Genomic DNA, 19,485 nt, shown 5'->3' with positions numbered 1-19,485 from the left:
ACCTTCCAGTTACCAATCAACCCGCGTCATCCCCTAGTGATGACGCCAATCGCACCTTTACACCTTTTCAAGAGAACAAAAGAAAGTAAGGGGGGACATTGAATCTTCGACGGTTTGAATGTTCGATGGAATTTAGTCGGCGGTGTCTTTAACAGTTGAATTGTCATGTTGGGGAAGTTCTGCGTTGTGTGTAACAGGAGGGTATTCCACTGGGAGGATGAGGATGCCAAACAAGGGATACCGCGGCATTTCTTGGCTCAGAGAAGGAAAGGCCTATACGTTACACAACTTTTTGTTGTGGGAGTTGGGGGGGGGATCTTCTGTCTGCAGTTTGCTGTGTTATGTTTTGCTTTGAATACAATGTCATTGTTTGTTGGTTATATATATAACCCTTTGTGTAACAGCAGTGGCCCTATCCAATCATCTTCTTGTCGAAAGTTCTATGCTGTGAGTCTAGAAGGATACACAACCTCTGGAAAGAAAGACGCATACAGTTTGGCTAGCATTTTGAAATCATAAGAGATGATTTAAAAAAGTCAAATGCGTACTGTATCCCCGGCAGCTGACCTATCATATCATACCACTCGTGCTGGTGGAAACAATTCTCTCCGCCTGATCTCAGTAATGCATTTTCACTGAAACACACCATTCATGTCTTTTTGATTTGTACTCAGTCAAACTCTCTCTATGTAGCCTCTGAACCAGACGAATCTATGAGCTTGTGTTTTATTTGCTCTTGCATATGCGTCTGGCCCCCCCTCCCCTTCAGACAGTTTCGGACGGTATATTTACCATGATTTAACACTATGACTGTACAGAGGAAAACAACCAGGATGGCTTCCGCTGATGTGTAACGTGTCTAGTGGCTCTGATTGGTTGTAGGTTCTAGCTAATTGCGTCTAGAGACATTTTGGTCGATGCCGGTTTATAACAGAGGTTCCAGACTGATCTGCATCTGTGAAACGGTCAGGTGATTTCATTCATGTTTTGTCCTAATCGGATGTGAATAGCGTGCGTAAGCAGACAGAGAGGAGCTCTCTGTTTCAGCTGAGGGAAACCCTGCTAATGGATCACTTTTAAGAATTTGAACCACGCAAAAGTCCCCAGAAATTTGGTATCATTGAGGCACATTTATAAAGAAGATGTCACATAGGATTTAACAATCAGCCGAGTATTGGTGTAGCCTTGTAAATCAAATTTGGCGGTGCAAAGTCAAAGTCGAGGTCACCCATGATGGAAAGTAATAACAAAATAGACAAATACCCCAACCACCTTTTCAACACTCAAACTTGTTTTTACAAAAAACTGCTGGGCAAACAAGTAAACCAAACTAAGCGAGGGATTTCGCACCAACCATTAACCGTTAAAATGGACTTTTCAGCACTGAAAAAAGCCCGAAAGTGAAGCAGCATGCAGAGTGAACCACTCAAATATCCTCCATTCTAATCATACTCTCTCTTATACCCTGCAGCTGACTCTTGCCCTGATAGGATGTTTATTCTGGTCGATCTCAAGGGCCCTGGATTGATTCATGTCACGCCCGTTTCTGATCGGCACACATATCTGTGTGTGCACGAGGATGTGTGGGAGGATGGAGGGAGGAGAGGAGAGGGGAAGGGGACGGGGGGTGGGAGAGCTGGCGTGCAAGCGAGTGTTGTTTAATCTATGCCCAGAGTGTAAAAAAATAAGAAAATCTCCCAGGGTACAATGTGTCATGGACGAGAAAGAGGAGGAAGACGAAGAGGAAGGGCAGGGGGGGGGGGGGTTCCGTGTGGGAGCCAAACCTGAAACACTGTCATGATGGAAGCTGGAAACGTGTCAAAGTTGGTGGGAGTGTAATCCTCAAAGATGAACCTGGAGGGGAGAGAGAGAGAGAGTGAAGGAGGGGGAGGAGAGAGAGAGAGCGAGACAGAGAGAGAGAGAGGGTTGGGGGGGAAGAGAGGGAGAGAGAGAGAGACAGAGAGAGAGAGAGAGAGAGAGATAGAGTAGGAGTAAGAGAGAGAGAATGAGCAAGAGCGAGAGAACGAGAGAGAGAGAGAGAGGGGTGGGGGGAAGAGAGGGAGAGAGAGACAGACAGACAGAGAGAGAGAGAGATAGAGAGAGAGAAAATTAGCAAGTGTGAGAAACAGAGAGAGAGAGAGAGAGAGATAAAGATAGAGAGAGAGAAAATTAGCAAGAGCGAGAGAAAGAGAGAGAGAGAGAGAGAGAGAGAGCAGACCAACGGAAACGTGAGAGTATCAGGGGGAAGAGCAGTATGCAGAGCTATTTATACCCAGACGTGTCACTTCTCCACCCCCTTCATCAAAGACAGACGCCTTAGGAGGAACCATTGTTCCGCAACCGCTTAAAAAATAAATAAACCATGACTTGTGTTCAGATATGCGGCTTAAAATACACCGAGAGGCAATCAGCTCATCGCTAATCACCGCCGCCGGGCGGACACAACACAAGACTTATCGGGTTTATTCATATGATATGCAAAACAGCGCGGTCGTCTCCGTGGCGTGGCGAAGGTGACGGTGCGGTGAGGCGCAACCCACCACCTACCTGCCCCCGAAGAGCTGCATGCCCAGCAGGGCGAACACCACCACGAAGAGGAAGAGCAGGAACAGCAGGCTGATGATGGACTTCATGGAGCTCATCAGGGACACCACCAGGTTCCTGAGAGACGCCCAGTATCTGGAAAGACACCCCGCAAAACTTAAAATAAAAGTTTTTACAAACATAGATTGCATGACTACATTTACATTTATATTGTGGGAATTTAGCAGACGCTTTAATCGAAAGTACATTTATCAGAAGTCGGTACAGTAAGGATGTTCATAGAACCAAATGCCAAGCACTAACAAGGGCTTGATTAACCCATTCCCCCGTAGCCAACAAAGATAGCTAGGATAAGATGCTGTGCAACTAAGTACTTTAACTAAGTTATAATAAAAATATAATAATATGTTTATTTTACATAGCGGCCTTTCTCATACTCAAGGTCGCTTTACAGTGTTAAAGCACACACAGAACAAGGCAGCGCAACAAAAAATAAAATGAAAATAAATAATATATACAGAGGGTCTATGCAGTGGTGGTAGAAGAGCCTAGTGCGACATACGAAGTGCATACATTAAGTTGATCAGGTGAGCGACTCTGCGGTCCTGACGTAGGCAGGTAGCTCCTTCCACCGTACCACACCATGTTTTACAAACATAGATGGCATGACTACTAGGAACTGCAATGATGATCGAGTATGATATTCATTGAGTATTACGGCTATATATACTTTGTCATTTGGCACTTTTCTCCAAATTGGGATATACAGTATATTCAAATATGTTGTGGTCAAATCTAGAATTTTGATGTTGTCCCTATGGGGTATTTGACAATTTGTCAAATACCCCATAGGGACAACATCAAAAAGTTTTTTTTGACTAGTTAGTTAATGTTACCTTATTCTAACTGAGAGAAACCCGATATCCAGCTAATATAATGTCACGGAAATCATGAAATGATTAAAATGATACTCACAAAGCATGATGTCCTGCTGTGTGAGTGTTTACACGGCATACCTTACACTATTGATAGCAACTGTGAATATAAATCCCAAAGATACGTCCTCTAATTCACAAAACAACGTCATTCGACGTGAACATTGAATCCTTTTCCAGGGGACACGTGAACATGGATGAGCAGGGAGGGTTGAGGGTTGAGGGGTGAGAGACCTAACCCTCACACAGACCCCCCTTCTCCAGATCATTATCATTTCAACACCGTGGTGGTGAAGCCCAGGTCCAATAAGGCCGCTGGGAACAGGCAGGGGTATACACTGACGGTTTCCTCTACGTACTTGGTGATCTTGAATATCCGGAGCAGACGAAGGGCCCTGAGCACGCTGATCCCGAACGACATCCCGGGCCGGAAGAATCCCCACACCACCTCGAAGATACTGCCCACGATCACCTGCAGCCACAGCGAGGGCAGCAGCTTATGAATGTGTACGTATATGTACGCATACACAGGTACGTGTGTGTGTGTATCTCTATAGGACCAACCTCTGTTTGAAATGAGTCACCTGCAGCCACAGCACGGGCAGCAGCTTATTTGTGTGAACTTATATGTACCTATACACAGGTAAAGATGTGTGTATGTGTATATATTGTAATGGGAACTCTATTTAGAATGAATCACCTTCCCCACAGCAAGGGCGGCAGCTTATGAATGTGTACGTATACACGGTTACGTATGTGTTTCTCGGTGTACAACTTGCCTCTTTTTTAATTTTATATATTTATTTATTTTTTTAAGATTTATTTTTGCATTTTATCTTGCCTCTTTTTAAAATGAATCACCTGCAATCACACAGCACGGGCAGCAGCTGTTGTATGCGTAAGTATTTGTACGTATGCACAGGTACATATGCGTGTTTCTGCATATTTCCTACCTCTTTGTGAAATGAATCACCTACCACACAGCACAGGCAGCAGCTGTTGTATGAGTACGTTTATGTACGTACACACGGTTTCGTGTCTGTATACATAGATCCTACCTCTATTTAAAATTCATTTGCCATTTATATTTTTCTTAAAATGTCTGTGTATGTGTCTTTGTGCACCTTGAAAGTGCTGTAAATAAAACACGCTATTGATATAATTCATAATTCTAGCTTTTTTAAGCATCTCCCCAAAGGGGTCTGATCTGAACTGCGTCGCCGTCTCACCACACGAGCTAGGCTCTAGGTTTGAATGCATAGAACATGAAGAGGGAAGTCCCGGGAGTCACAGAGCTCCAGGGCCGAGTCCTGGGGGAGCTCACCCCACAGTCGAAGCGGTTGAAGGAGGAGTGGAAGTAGAGGCGGAACCCGAGGCCGTACATCTTCAGGAACATCTCCGCCAGGAACAGCCCCAGGAACACAAACTCTGCATAGTCTGGGGAGGAGAGAGAGAGTACAAATCACCTCCGGTCCACTGTTAGCGGTACTCAGGCGCAATGGTAACATCAGCCATGACAATGTAAGGGTGTGAACTGCTCTGCTAAACTTGGGTCATACGCTGGAGTGAGCTATTGGGCTTAAATGTTGGGAGTGTGATAGATAGTAGAAGGTTTGAATTATTTTATTCATGTGTTTGAGTGTGTGTAGCTCTGTGTGCATATCTACATGGGGGTTTACCTGTCTATGTGCATGCATGACTATGTGCATGCGTGTCCGTATGCATTTGTGCGTGCGTGCGCGTGTGCGCGTGTGCGTGCGTGCGCGCGTGCGTGCATGCCTGCGTTAGTGTGGGCATGCATGCATGCATGTGTTTGTGTGTGTGTTTACGTGTGGTCATAGTCTGCATGTGTGCATACACCCTCAGCATGGGCGGCCCGATGTGTGTGTGTGTGTGTGTGTGTGTGTGTGTATCTAAACCCCCTGTCCCACCAGTCACAGCGGTGGGGGCTACAAGAAGGAGGAGGAGGAGACCCACAGAGGAAGATTGAGAGCCAGTCGGGCTGGTTGTGGTGGACGATGGCCACGCAGAAGGTGTTGAGGGCCACCAGGCTGAGCACGATCCAGTAGAAGGAGTCCGTCTTCACCATGCGGCGGATGGAGATGCGGAACATGCGCTCCTGGCGCCGCAGGTAGGCGGCCGGGCCGCGCCGCCCGCTGCGGTAGTTCACCCTGGAGCGGGACATGCCTGAGAGGGAGGAGGAGGACGTCGGTTGGGTACAGCTCGTCAAACATTGCGGTGTCAAAACGCACCCCGTTTGGGAACGGGCCGATTGCTTGGGCCCTCCGGTATCGCTACTCCGGTATCCTCTCTCTCCAAGCAACTATCTATCCGGGGAAATGCAGGAATGATGCGGGGAATCAAATATCCTCATCGTCATCCGCTCATCCGGGGTCAGAGTGACTTACAATAAGTACATTTGTCAGAAGAAGGAAGAACAACAATTTATCGCTGTGGGTACAGTAAGGATGTTCAGAGCCAAGGGCCAAGCACTATCAATCACCAGGTTAACCCATTCCCCGTACACAACAAAGATAGCTAGGGTAAGTGCCAGGATGGACAGCATCCAATATGGTGAGAGGGGAGTTATTAGAGAGTAAGGGAGGAGAAGGGGCTAAGGGGGTCAGGAGGGGGGAGGAGGCTATGCAGAGTCCAGGTGAACTCTGAACAAGCGAGCCTTGAGTCTCTTGCGGAAGCTGGTGAGCGACTCTGCAGTACACACATAAATAATAAGGTCGGAGGCAGGACTGACAGAGAAAGGACTGGAGGAGCAGGGGGTTGGAGTGCGGTCCCATCCGTATAGAATAGGCCGACTTGTCAGCCTAACAGACAGACCTGTTCTGCGTTACATTCGTGTTCACTTACTCGCAGTCGACGTGTCTGCGAATTTCTCACCCCCCTCTCCCGGGGGTCCGCGGCGGGCACCTGTCTTCTTACTGGTGGCTCGCTTCAGCACTGGAGACATTAGAAACATGTGCTCACGCTTTAACTGTTAACATTCACTGGAGGGAGAGAAAGAGGATGACAAGTCCAGTTCAGTAGTGAGACGATGTTCTGAATCAGGAGCCAGGGGACCGTATGCCAGCGGAGAGTTTCTGCCAAGTCATTCAACTCCTCTTGTTACCAAGACAACACATTTGTCAGTTATTAACGAGCCAATATGTATCGGGTATAATTAGACAGTGTTTAGTTCTTGTCTTTATTTGCTCACTGCTGCAATTTAAGAATTAAAGAAACAACTGTGTCCTTGCCACTAGGAAAACGTTTAAGAGGTTTGGAAGACTCAGCAGAAACACATCGTACTTATGTTTTCACATCCATCAGTCAGTTCAAAACCTGACTCTCAATTTTGCAGGATATGTTTGAAATGTTCTTTAATATCGCCATGATTCCTCCACATTTCAAACACCATGCACATTGTGAAGCAACAAGCAACATGCTGCAGCCATCAGTACTTCAGTACATCAGTACTTCAGACCACACAGATCCCTCAGTGTGTGTCATTTCCATTAACGGCATTTAGCAGACGCTTTAATCCAAAGCGACTTACAATAAGTACATTTATCAGAAGAAAGAGAAACAAGAATATATTGCTTTCAGTACTGTAAGGATGTTCATAGAACCAAGTTCCACAATCACTTGGTTGACCCATTCCCCGTAGACAACTCAGATAGCTAGGATAAGACGCTACACAGCTAAGTACAATAACTAAGTATGACAGACAATAAGTGTGTACATTAAGTGCCAGGACGTGCAACATACAATAAGTAGAAGGGGAGGGAGGGGGTGTTGCGTAAAGACTCCTCCTGCGTACGTCGACTCTCTTACCATCCAAAGCTGATCTCCCCGAATTCTTATTCTCCTCTGCGAGCATCACCTCCTCTGCAATGTCACAGAATTAAGAAAAGGAAAAAACTGCCTTATTCACAAATCCCATAGAACCTGGTGTTCACAGTGCACGGAAAACAAGCGCTCACCATATTTGAAGTGGTCTGTGACACCAAACAGAAGAAGCCCACTGAGCGCCTGCGGGCTACGTTTTCTCACAGAAGGTGGGCCTGACCTTGGTTGGAGACGGATCTCTTATAGCGCGGTGTGACTAATAAGAATAATAGCATACATTCAATAACTCCTCTCCTCTGCTGTTCTCTACTGTTCTCTGCTTTGTTCTTCTCTTTGACCCCCCCCCCCCCCTCCCTTCCCCCCTCCTCCCACACACCCACCTATTATCATACATGGACACGACATGATCCGATGTATAGGCGTGCACTGTGTGTGCACATACACGCACACATAGGTGCACGCACGCTCGCACACACACACGTACACACACACACGAACACACGCTGAAACACACTGACATACACAAACACACACACACACACGCATACAAATACACACTGAAACACATTGACAGACACAAACACACACACACACACACACACACACCCACACAAACATAAACAGACACACAAAACGAGGAATGCATTCAGCGGATTCTGTGTATTTATCTCACAGACACACACATACACCAACACACACACACACACACACACACTCACATACACACAAACACCCACTGAAACACACTGACAGACACAAACTCACACACACACCATTTCAGTCAGTGAGTCAATGTCACCCTTTCCTCACCCTCTCCCTGTGTGGGAGACTAACAGCACCAGATTGCCATTGCAACGCTGTGTGTGTGCAACGCAACACTGCAGAGCTTTAACTTCATGGCTGTCTGCTTTCCACCAAAGCAATACCTAAAGAAGAGTAGCAGAGGACTGGCATATCAGAGAAGCAAACAACCTAATAGTCACCAACTCAACAGATACCTCGACTTCTTCTGTCTGTTACATTCCTCAATAGCAGGAGTCGTTTGCTATAGTGGAGCCGGGTGACATCCAGAGTCTCCAAAAAGGCCAATGAATAGCACATTGGACAGCACTGCCATCGCAAGCACAGCTGAGCATTCCTATTGGCTGATGTGGAGACCCTGTTGGTGCGACACAGCCGTCCTCCGCTCACTGCATTTTAAACCGGGGTCGGCCCGCCTTCAGAGGAAGGCCACCGTGGACCATGATACCGGCCAATCAGCACCACGACTGCCTCTGATCACCCATCACTAATCAAACTCTCCGACGAGGGGGAGCACTTTGAGGAACCCGCTGAACGGAGGGAGACACTGGGGAGGCCCCAAGCAGGGAAAACGCCCGCAGACACACAGCCACGTTCATCAGGAGAGGTTAGGGTGAGGTGCCTCGCTCACCTCGACACTCTAGGAGCTCCAGCTAGGAGGAGCCGGCCATCGAACTAGCGACCTTCTGGTTGCCAGTCAACCCACTCTCCCTCCTGAGCTAAACCTCCCTTCCCCCTTTGTGTGCCCTCCGGGGACCAGCAGGGGCCCTCGTGTCCACAGTACCTGCCCGGTCGATCCAGGCCCGGTAGCCGTTTAGCTCGCGCTCCACCTGCTGCTGCCGCCGCAGCTTCATGAAGGCACGGCGGTTCTCCACCCTCTCCCTCTCCTTGGCAAACTCCCTGGGGGGGGGGAGAGCACAGGGGTGAGGGGATGGAGGGGTGAGGGGAGGGAGGGGGGAGGAGAGCACAGGGGTGAGGGGAGGGAGGGGTGAGGGGAGGGGAGGAAGGGGTGAGGGAAGGAAGGGGTGAGGGGAGGGAGGGGGGAGGAGAGCACAGGGGTGAGGGGAGGGAGGGGTGAGGGGAGGGAGGGGGGAGGAGAGCACAGGGGTGAGGGGAGGGAGGGGTGAGGGGAGGGGAGGAAGGGGTGAGGGAAGGAAGGGGTGAGGGGAGGGAGGGGGGAGGAGAGCACAGGGGTGAGGGGAGGGAGGGAGAGGGGAGGGGAGGAAGGGGTGAGGGAAGGAAGGGGTGAGGGGAGGGAGGGGGGAGGAGAGCACAGGGGTGAGGAAAGGAAGGGCTGAGGGAAGGACAGGGGTGAGGAAAGGAAGGGCTGAGGGAAGGACAGGGGTGAGGAAAGGAAGGGCTGAGGGACGCACGCATGAACGCACACACACAAGTACGCACACAAAGACACACACGCACACATACTCACCCAGAGAGGACACCCAAAACCAGGTTGAGGACAAAGAACGAGCCGATGATGATGAGAGGAATAAAGTAAATCCAATTCCAGGTGAAACCCAAGGCGTCGTTCGTCTAAACATGAATAAGTACACATACGTTTTTGTGTGTTTTGTGTGTCACGTTTCGCTTCAATAAAGACCCTTATTCTGTGTTTCATAACCCCTGTGTCTTACGGCAGTGGCACTATCCAATCATTTCATATTTGGAGTAGAGCAAATTCTAGACGGTTACACTAGGCCGAAACAAAGTGTCCTTTTTTTTTTTAAGGTTTGGCAGCATTTCTAAACATTAAATACGATTAAGAAAATTCAAATGCAAACTGTGTCAGTACTCTGTGGTGCATTTACACTCTTCTGCTAAACTGAACGGCGCTGCATTTGTTCTATACACCTAAGCGTATTATTCACGTATTAAATGTGTAATCATTCTAAAGCCAATAAATTGTCTTTATTGCTGCACGTTTTGTCCTGATCATATATGAAAACCGTGCGTTATCACACAGAACAGATTTTTCTGTCCACACAGAGACCGGCCACTGTTTTATTTCATGCATTCGGTTTATTATATTAAGGTATATTACATAAGCCTATAATATAATAGTACATGAGGCTAATATGGGCCTATATTTTCTGTCACATTGAATGCAGAGCTACCATCTTTCAGCCGCATATATTAATGAATATATTGTATATTATTCGTTTTTTAACAAATATTATTAACAATGGGTCTGGCCTGACGAATCAGATTAGACTACGCAAATTCTTAGTCGAGGACGTCCAACTGTATAGATATTTATGGTCGTTTGTGTGTTGGTACACTCTACTCTTAGACGCAGTATCTTGCTTAAGAACTTGCCGTAACGAGGAGGGAGGGTCTAGGTTAACCCATTGCCGTAACGAGGGGGGGGTCCTTACATTGTAGAGCACGGCGGTCCAGCCCTCCATGGTGATGCACTGGAACACGGTGAGCACGGCGAACAGGATGTTGTCGAACTGCGTGATGCCGTCGTTGGGGCCGATCCAGCTGTCGTTGCAGTCGTAACGCTCCGGACACTTCCGCATGCCGCACGCAAACGCCACCTCCGTCGAGTCCACTGTCTCGTTCTCTACCAGATAGGACAGCAGCAGCCATTGGTATCAGATGGCATTGACGGATATAGTGATCCGGCATTGTGATTAATAAAGGCTTGATCTTTTAGAAGTATTGCGACTTTAAAAAGATCACAATACATCTGTCATTGTGGTCACACAAACACACACTCAGCAAAGGATTGGCTTGAGTGCAGACACAAATAATATAATAAATTGTTAGGGTTGTGAGATCCACATATCACGTGTTTGCTTGCCGTCCTTTGCCATGTGGTCTTAGTAGTGTCTGCAGATATTTCTGTCTGCCAGCAGCAGACTCTTTGGTTCTCTTCAGTTTGTTTAGTCTATTCCACATGTAATTCTGAATGAGCTCCGTTGATCAATAATCCGCTCCAGCTCCCAGATAACTCAGAAAACCACCGTCGCTTCAGGGAGCCGATGGCCCTCAGATGTATTAGCTGGCGATATAGACACGTTTCCCGGAGAATTTGTGATATATATGTTAAAAACCAGCCTTGGGTTGAAAGAAGCACTGGTTATGCACACTTGTTCTGTTCCTTAGCGCATATAGCTCAGAGGGTGTTTGAAGAATACTGGGGGTCACCTTAGCTCAGGAGGTAGAGCGGGATGACTGGTAAGCAGATTGCAATTTCTATACCCGGCTCCTCCTAGTGTCAATGAGAAAGGCACCTAACCCTTACTGCTTCCGATGAGCTGGCTGTCGCCTTGCGTGGTTCACTCTGCCTACGGTGTGTGAATGTGTGTATGAACGGTTGTAAGTCGCTTTGGATAAATGCGTCTGCTAAATGCCCTGAATGTAAAGAATACGGAATGGGTTGCTTTAGCTAGCCAATTGAAAACAGACACTTCTCCATTGCGGCTTGTTCCTCCTCCGTCTGTATAAATAAGGCATCTGGAAGGTATAACTCAAATATTACTGATCAATGGAACGGGTCTAATCATAGAGCAGCCTGCCGTCAGTCCACGCCGTACTGAGTCGTGTGTTGTGGCTGCTGTGATTACAGAGTATTTGTTAGCTAATTAAAATGTGGCGAAATGAACCAGCAGCATCCCACGTCTCTAATGATACCCCTGGGCCCGCTCCTGCCGTGATCTCTCAAACCCACAGTTACCGAAACAAAGACGTCCCCAGCCCCTCTCCTTGAAGGGAAGGAAAAACAGTCACACCAGTCGGTTGGGGGACTTTTTGCTGTAAGTGATCGAAAGAGTTCATCACTGAAGTGACTAATTCGTATGATAGGTCTTGCTTGTTTTTTTGCGGTGCAAAATTGAACACAGAATACCGATGTGATAAGGGTATCACAGTTCAGAATTTAGGTAAATGATCTAAAACAGCCGGTCAAATCTAGGGTGAACCAGGCGTTTCAGTTTGACCAATGATGTTGATTGAGGCGGGGAATCATTGGCGTGATTTGTTAGTCACAGCAAACACAAACTCACTCGCCAGCACTGGCAAACTATAAAAGTGTGTGTAAAGGTTTCAGACCAACACTGTGCAGACTGCAGACACTGTAGAAACACACTTCTAAACGCCCCTGTTAGCTCCTGGTTTCCGGCCCAGGCTCTGTGCCGTCTCCCCCCAGAAGCTCTGCTACAACACAGTACTCCTGCTGGATCCCCCATTAGTGAGGTTATAAATGGGGCGATTTCATTGACATCTGTGCGGGAAATTATATTTCTGTGTCGCTTTGACCTTCAACCAACAAAACCAACGTTTGAGATGATTTCAACCGAGCTTCCGGTTTCTGAACTGAAATCAGCAAACAGCAAAAAAACAAAAAAGCCATGGACCGGACACCATCAGGCTGTTAGGAACTGAATCGAAACTGAATCCACTAGCCCAAAACCAGACGCTACAAAAACAGATTATTAAATACATATTTCTGTAATGTGCTCTACAATCAACCTTGGCTGGTACCACTACCACGTCTACTACTTATTTTTACATATTTGACATAATTGTAACTAACTTATTTACTTTATCTTGTATTGCTGCTATGTTGAGTTGTGTGGTTGTTGAGGAACCAAGTCTTAGAATTTTACTCTTGGGAACATAAGCGCAGATCTGCGCTTATGTTCACGTTAAGAGAACAATCTTTTCAAGCTGGGCTGTGTTGTAGGGAACTGGCTTTGAAGAGGACAAATTCATTACATGCACAGAATGCAGCCTCACCCACACACCTCCACCTACACCCAGAACGCCACTGAAACACACTTGTTCGCACACGGACACGCCCACACACGCACACAAACACACAGGCACACGCAGGCCTACTTTTGTACTTGTGTACGCTATTCGGATTTGGATTTGGATTCCCATTCTGATTCTGAAGCTGCTCCGGGACCTCACCGAGGATGTCCATGGAGGGCTGGCAGGTGTGGTGGAGCTTCCCGCTGTAGAACTCCAGGCCGATGATGGCGAACATGAGGATGGCGAAGAACAGGAGCAGGCCGATCTGGAGCAGCGGGATCATGGCCTTCATGATGGACTTCAGCACGATCTGCAGGCCTGGGGGGGGGGCACACAGAGAGACACGCGGAGGAGCATGTGATCATGTGGGACCAAGGTCTCAACCAATGAGGCAGAGGTAGAATCTCAACTTCTTTCTTTCAAGATTCAAGAGTTTTGTTTGTCACGTGCATTCAGGTCTACGGGGATTTGACAAACTGACAGTGCTGCAGAAGCTGTGCAGATAGTGTTACTATCTACAATTATGTAGATAGTAAATAGATATAGATAAGTATAAAAGCTACGTAATTTCAAAAGAAAGCAAAGCAGTATAAATATATAGAACTGGTATGCTATTGAAGCATGTAAATAGTGTATTGAATGAAGAGGTGACTGTTTGCGATTTCCGATGGCAGGTACCGGTAGTATTATATTGAGGCTGTCAGTTACAGAGAGTGTGTGCGAGTGACTTGAAGGGGACACCGGCGGGGGTTGGCATTAATGTTCCTGACAGCCTGGAGGAAGAAGCTAAGTCTCATCTTCTGTTGGGTTGGCGAAGTTGTTCACATCTCCAGGCCAGGGGCTTCATATGCTAACTAACTTGTGGCTATCTCCGGTGCAATATCTGTATCGTAAACTGTCCCCGTGTAATAATCCTAAAGATTCAATCCAATTCAATTCCATTTTATTTTTCTAGCCTTTAATCACAGGTATAGTCTCGAAGGGCTTAACCGGCTATATGTTTAAGAACCCTCCCATGACCCTAGCCCCCGAGAGGACAAGGAAAAACTCCCTTAATTAGCAAGGAAGAAATCTAGAGAAGGAACGCAGAGTGGGGGATCCCTCCTTCCAAGGATAACTCATTCTTATACGATAACCATCTTTGTTTTAAAGGTTGATCCTGATTGATGGGGTTCAGGCGGAGTGCTGACAATCCTTAATTTCAACAGTTTTGTTTATAGTCGTCTTGCTCTGTTATCGTGCAGCCTCTGTGTTTGAATGCCTGACGTGTGTGTGTTTATGAAGAGACGTACTTGGGATTCCAGAGACCAGCTTGAGGGGTCTCAGGACCCTCACGGCCCTCAGGGTCCGCAGGTCCACCGGGATGTTCATGTGGGCCCCTGCAGTCGCCATGATCCTGAAGACACACACACACACACACACACACACACATATATATATAAACATAGGTAGGCATACACACAGGTATAAACAGACACATACGCGCACACACACAGCAACATACAAACACACACACACACACACAGGCATATAAACACACACAAACAAACACACACACACGCACCCACACACACAAACACACGCATATAAACAGACGCACACACACACAAACACATGCACCCCCCCCACACACACACACACACACACACACACACACCCTTATAAACAGACAGACAGACACAGACACACACACACACACACACACACACACACACACACATGCACATAAACACACCTATAAACACATGCACACTCACACGCAAAAGTACACACACACACACACACACACACACACACACACACACCCACCCACACATATAAACACACAGTGTATATAGACAGGCCAATTACCAGGAAAACCATTTAAACAAATATAGATCAATAATACACAATCAAACGGTTGGTTAATGATTATATTTTGACCTTATGTGAGCAAGCGAGTACGTGAGTGAGTATCATAGGCAATTTCGGAAATTGTGTAGAGGTCTTTGATTGAGATAAACCATATATATCTCGACACACAGAGCCACATATACCTTACAGGCATGCTCCTACCTGCCCACATACACATTGATCCAACCACCCACACACACACACACACACATACACACACACACACACACGGAAACCAACATTGGACAGAAAGGATGGGTTGCAGTGTGAACCCTGAGCTAAAACCCAAGGACACAAGTAATAATTACTAATACATTTTATTTTTTTTATTTTATTAAATATAACACACAACCAAATACAAGATGATGTGTTGGCCTTACTCCTGCATGGTGTCCCAGAGGATGAAACGATTGTTAAGCAAAACGTCACGGCAATGCTAAGGGACTGCAATATATGCCAGTTTTTGCCATGTTTGTTATAGTTCAGCAAAAATATTCATGAACATAACCATCACTTTATCTTTCTGTCCATCGCTCGCTCACTCTCTGAAATACACTCACGCATACACCGCGCACGCTCGCGTGTAATATTTGGATAGTACTGTAAAGTGTGGGGGAGGTGTGTGTGTGTGTGTGTGTGTGTGTGTGTGTGTGTGTGTGTGTGTGTGTGTGTGTGTGTGTGTGTGTGTGTGTGAACAGGGGGGCAGAAAGCACATGGCAAGAACTCAAGTGTGGGCCCACGCAAAAGCTCCACTGAAAGCAGTGAGAAATAGAGAGAGAGAGAGAGAGAGAGAGAGAGAGAGAGAGAGAGAGAGAGAGAGAGAAAGAGAGAGAGAGAGAAAGATATCGAGAGAGAGATAACGAGAGAGAGAGACAGAGAGAGAGAGAGAGAGAGAAAGATAGCGAGGGAGAGAGATAACGAGAGAGAGAGAGAGATAGATAACGAGAGAGAGATTATGAGGGAGAGAGAGATTATGAGGGAGAGAGAGATTATGAGGGAGGGAGAGGGATAGAGAGAGGGGGATAAAGAGAGTGAGAGAGATGTAGATAAAAAAGAAAGATATTGAGTAGAGATAGAGAGGTTGAAAACGAGAGCAATAACGAGACAAGAGAATGAGAGAGAGAAAGAGAGTGAGAGAGAAAGAGAGAGAGAGAGACAGCAAGAGAGAGAGATGAGAGAGAGGTAGAAGAGTGAGAGACGAGAGAGAGAGGGGGAGGGCCTAAGTGAGAGGGCACTAAGAATGAGTGAGCGGTATGCAGTCACTGTGTGTATGTGTGTGTGTGTGTTTGTGTGCGTGTGCGTGTGTGTTTGTTTTTGTGTGTGAGTATGAATATATTTATGCCTGAAAGACAGGCAACAGATCTGTGAAGGAGGCAGAGAGAGAGAGTGAGGGAGGGAGAGGGTACTAAATAAGGAGAAAGATGGAGATGGGAAAAGAGGGAATGGGGAGAGAGAGAGAGAGAGAGAGAGAGAGAGAGAGAGAGAGAGAGAGAGAGAGAGAGAGAGAGAGAGAGAGAGAGAGAGAGAGAGAGAGGGAGAGAGAGGTGTGGGAGTCCATCAACACAGCCTTCAAACCACCAGAACAAAGAGACACAAGGCAGTGTCTCCGTCGAGGCTACTCACTAAACACAACCCAACAAAACACAAAGCGTTGCTGCTGGTTGCTTGTGGCAGTCCGCTAATCGCTTCCTCCTCTCAGACCCGGAGAGAGGACTACACATTTCAGGGTTCTGTTCCAGTGTTTTAACAAATGAGTGGAATTAGCATACATGCCGGTTGGACTAAAACAGCGTCCCCGCAAACTAGAAGCAACAGGGGCCGTATGGAATAGAATCCACGGCAGATAAAGCAGTAGAGCCGCTCTGTGAAACCAATATTCAGCCGTGCACGAGCGGATCTGCACATGCAGATCTGCGCTTATGTTCACGTCGAGAGACTAATCTTTTCACGCTCTGCTGTGTTTGTGGGAAACTGGCTTTGAAGAGGACGAATTCATTACATGCACAGAATGCAGCCTCACCCACACACCTCCACCTACACCCAGAACACACCACTGAAACACACTCACATGAGGACACGCCCACACATACACACACGCACACACACGCGCATGCACACATGCACGGACACGGAGACAAGCACACACACATGCAAACACGCACGGGCGCACACTCGCTCAAACACACACCCACAAACGCACACACACAGACACATACACGCCACCGTCCAACGGTAACCAGCACGTTGCTAACCATCAGGACAAAGCTCTGTGTGTTTTAATGAGCAGTTCCAAGCATATCAGTGTATTCCGTGACACATTAATGGGTGGGCTTCGTCGAGGCGAGTAGAAAAATAATGCTCCTAATGGCAAAAAAGGACATTTCACTGCCATCCTGTTGGGATTTCATGTCATAAAAAAAGACATGTGTTCATTAGTAGTCACAGAACCAGCGGCTGGGTGATGGGTGTTCCCCGCAGGAGTGGCCCAGCACCCCAGATTATCAACCAGTGTTAGGGGGGCTCAACTGGGAGCACTGGTTTGGAGACAATACCACAGCCACGAGACGGGAGACCTGTTGTAGGGGCTTGGAGCCAGTAGCGTCTTGGAGCGTTGTGTGTGTGAGTCCCCTGGCCAAGGGGGGGGGGGACTCACAATTGACAGAAGTCTGTATACTTTCTTATTACAGTTATTAGTGCGGCTTGAGCACTCAAGTGTTGCACTTTGCGTTAAGGTAGGACTTTGCAACTCAACAAACTAATTGAGACACACGCCAGCGCACACATGAACACACAAACACACACGTACACACACAGACACACCCACACACACACACACGCACAGACGCATATGTGTGTGTGTGTGTGTGTGTGTGTGTGTGTGTGTGTGTGTGTGTGTGTGTGTGTGTGTGTGTGTACACAGGAACACGCCTTTGAAGGGGCTCACTCTTGGGTCTTTTTGCCAGATGGCTAATGAATCATTCAGAACACCCACCCAATTGTGATTATTCATCCCATCTAAAGAGCAGCGTTTTTAGTGAAGTGCGGCACACTGCAAGAGAGACGGCAGACGACCACCAATACGAGAAACCGTACGCCGCCTCGCAGGAATGCAGAGGCGTGCACAGCCATTGTGCAATCCCACACACACTCATTCAACTCACTCATACACACACCCAAACAGACACACACACACACACTCACATGCAGACGAATGCATTCACCACAAACATGCATGCATTGCGTAAACTCATACAAACACACACACACACACACAAACACACACACACACAAATGCACGCACACACAGAGTCACATGCATTCACCACAAACATGCACAAGTTGGATAAACTCACACACACACACACACAGACACATACACACACAGGGTTAAGCAACAATTTAAGTCCAAGGTTGTTGACAGCTGCTAAAACCCTATTTACGAAATGGCATCACAACCGCAGAACTGTGATGCCTGTGATGCCCCCCCCCCCTGCTGTCAATCAGGGACACCCAAACCAACGTGTGAAATCTAAATTCTCCCGGAGCTCTAACTGACCACCTCAGCCGTCCTGACGAACACACTCATCTTCCTTTGCAGAGTCGGGGCCCTGGGTTCTTCAATTTTTTGCGACACACTCTTCAGTCAGATTAAGGATTTTAATTGAGCTGAAATCCCAGCAGACCCCCGAAGAGCGATTCGTTAATACCAAATGGAATGACTCGCCGCCAGTGATGGCCCACTGGCCTGCTTCTGGGCCCCCGGGGGCCCCAGAGCGACACGTGTGCTTTTTTTCTTTTAAGTCTGCCTTACTTCCAGCGGGCCCCCAGAATGGCGGGCTGAGATTCAGACGGATGGCAGCGACAGAGGTTTGAGAGACAGACGTGCCACTGGGAAAGTGTGTCACGTAAAAGGGCGGAAGGAAACCAGGTCGGCCATCAGCAGCTGTCCCGGCCCTGTGTTGTGGGTTCGCTCCATGATGGACAGATGATGGTGAAGAGATCTCGGATCATACCCACTGTTTGTATAAGGCCCTTTAATTCATGTGTCTAAAAACAAACGTTATACAAACAAAGTCCTTTTTTTTTTTACTAATGGGCAATATTTAGAACCACTCCCGCTAATGTAGTGAAGCCTGCTTGACTTTACAATGTAATGTATCACACACACATGCACGCAGACACCCACGCAGACATGCACGCACACACAAGAACAAACACACACACACACACAAACAAAAGCACACACACACACGCACACAGCTAAACCTAAATTGTATATTCGATATTGGCTCTTCATCCATTCATGAACGAGGCTTCGGTTTTATCTATGCTTTACTCTACACTGATTTTAACTAACTGAAAAACGATACCAACTAACTGAATGTACATTGTGTCCTGTCGATGGATCAATCATCATGACCGCGACCGTTTAAAGTAAAGGAGAGTAGCGGTGATTGGAAAAATACAATAATATCGATGCCTCTATCAGTCGTTAAAGACCTCATGCCTCCTCAGCCAGGCTGCTCAGCACACTGTGAGCCAGCGGGTTCTACCACAAAACACACTGCATATATGCAAACCAGAGCTAAATTGTCTTTCAACGTGACAGACCTACTGCTATTGCTTTTATGTAAGAGAATCCAGTCAGAACCGATGAAAGTTACGGAGAAGGAGAGGAGGAAACAGAGATTGGATAAAAAGGAGAGGA

The 19,485-nt window shown here is 47.2% G+C and overlaps 1 protein-coding gene across 1 annotated transcript in view; it reads right to left on the bottom strand.

Moving 5' to 3' along the window:
* Positions 1-19,485, bottom strand: part of cacna1eb (calcium channel, voltage-dependent, R type, alpha 1E subunit b) — a gene marked incomplete at its 3' end in the record, with an annotated part of 53,832 nt that overhangs the window by 22,250 nt on the left and 12,097 nt on the right. Inside the window, exons 5-16 of the mRNA XM_079750581.1 lie at positions 14,177-14,280; positions 13,044-13,202; positions 10,499-10,689; positions 9,553-9,656; positions 8,908-9,023; positions 7,308-7,361; positions 6,345-6,434; positions 5,457-5,666; positions 4,804-4,916; positions 3,839-3,951; positions 2,548-2,679; positions 1,785-1,854 (exon numbers count right to left, since the gene is read on the bottom strand). Of these exons, the coding sequence (XP_079606707.1) occupies positions 1,785-1,854; positions 2,548-2,679; positions 3,839-3,951; positions 4,804-4,916; positions 5,457-5,666; positions 6,345-6,434; positions 7,308-7,361; positions 8,908-9,023; positions 9,553-9,656; positions 10,499-10,689; positions 13,044-13,202; positions 14,177-14,280 (1,456 nt within the window). The remainder of the gene's footprint in view (positions 1-1,784; positions 1,855-2,547; positions 2,680-3,838; positions 3,952-4,803; positions 4,917-5,456; positions 5,667-6,344; positions 6,435-7,307; positions 7,362-8,907; positions 9,024-9,552; positions 9,657-10,498; positions 10,690-13,043; positions 13,203-14,176; positions 14,281-19,485) is intronic.

Source organism: Pollachius pollachius (genome assembly GCF_949987615.1).
Source record: "Pollachius pollachius genome assembly, chromosome: 14".
Classification (NCBI taxonomy): Eukaryota; Metazoa; Chordata; class Actinopteri; order Gadiformes; family Gadidae; genus Pollachius; species Pollachius pollachius.
The sequence above is the reverse complement of the archived record's forward strand: the minus strand, read 5'-3'. Positions and strand labels throughout refer to the sequence as shown.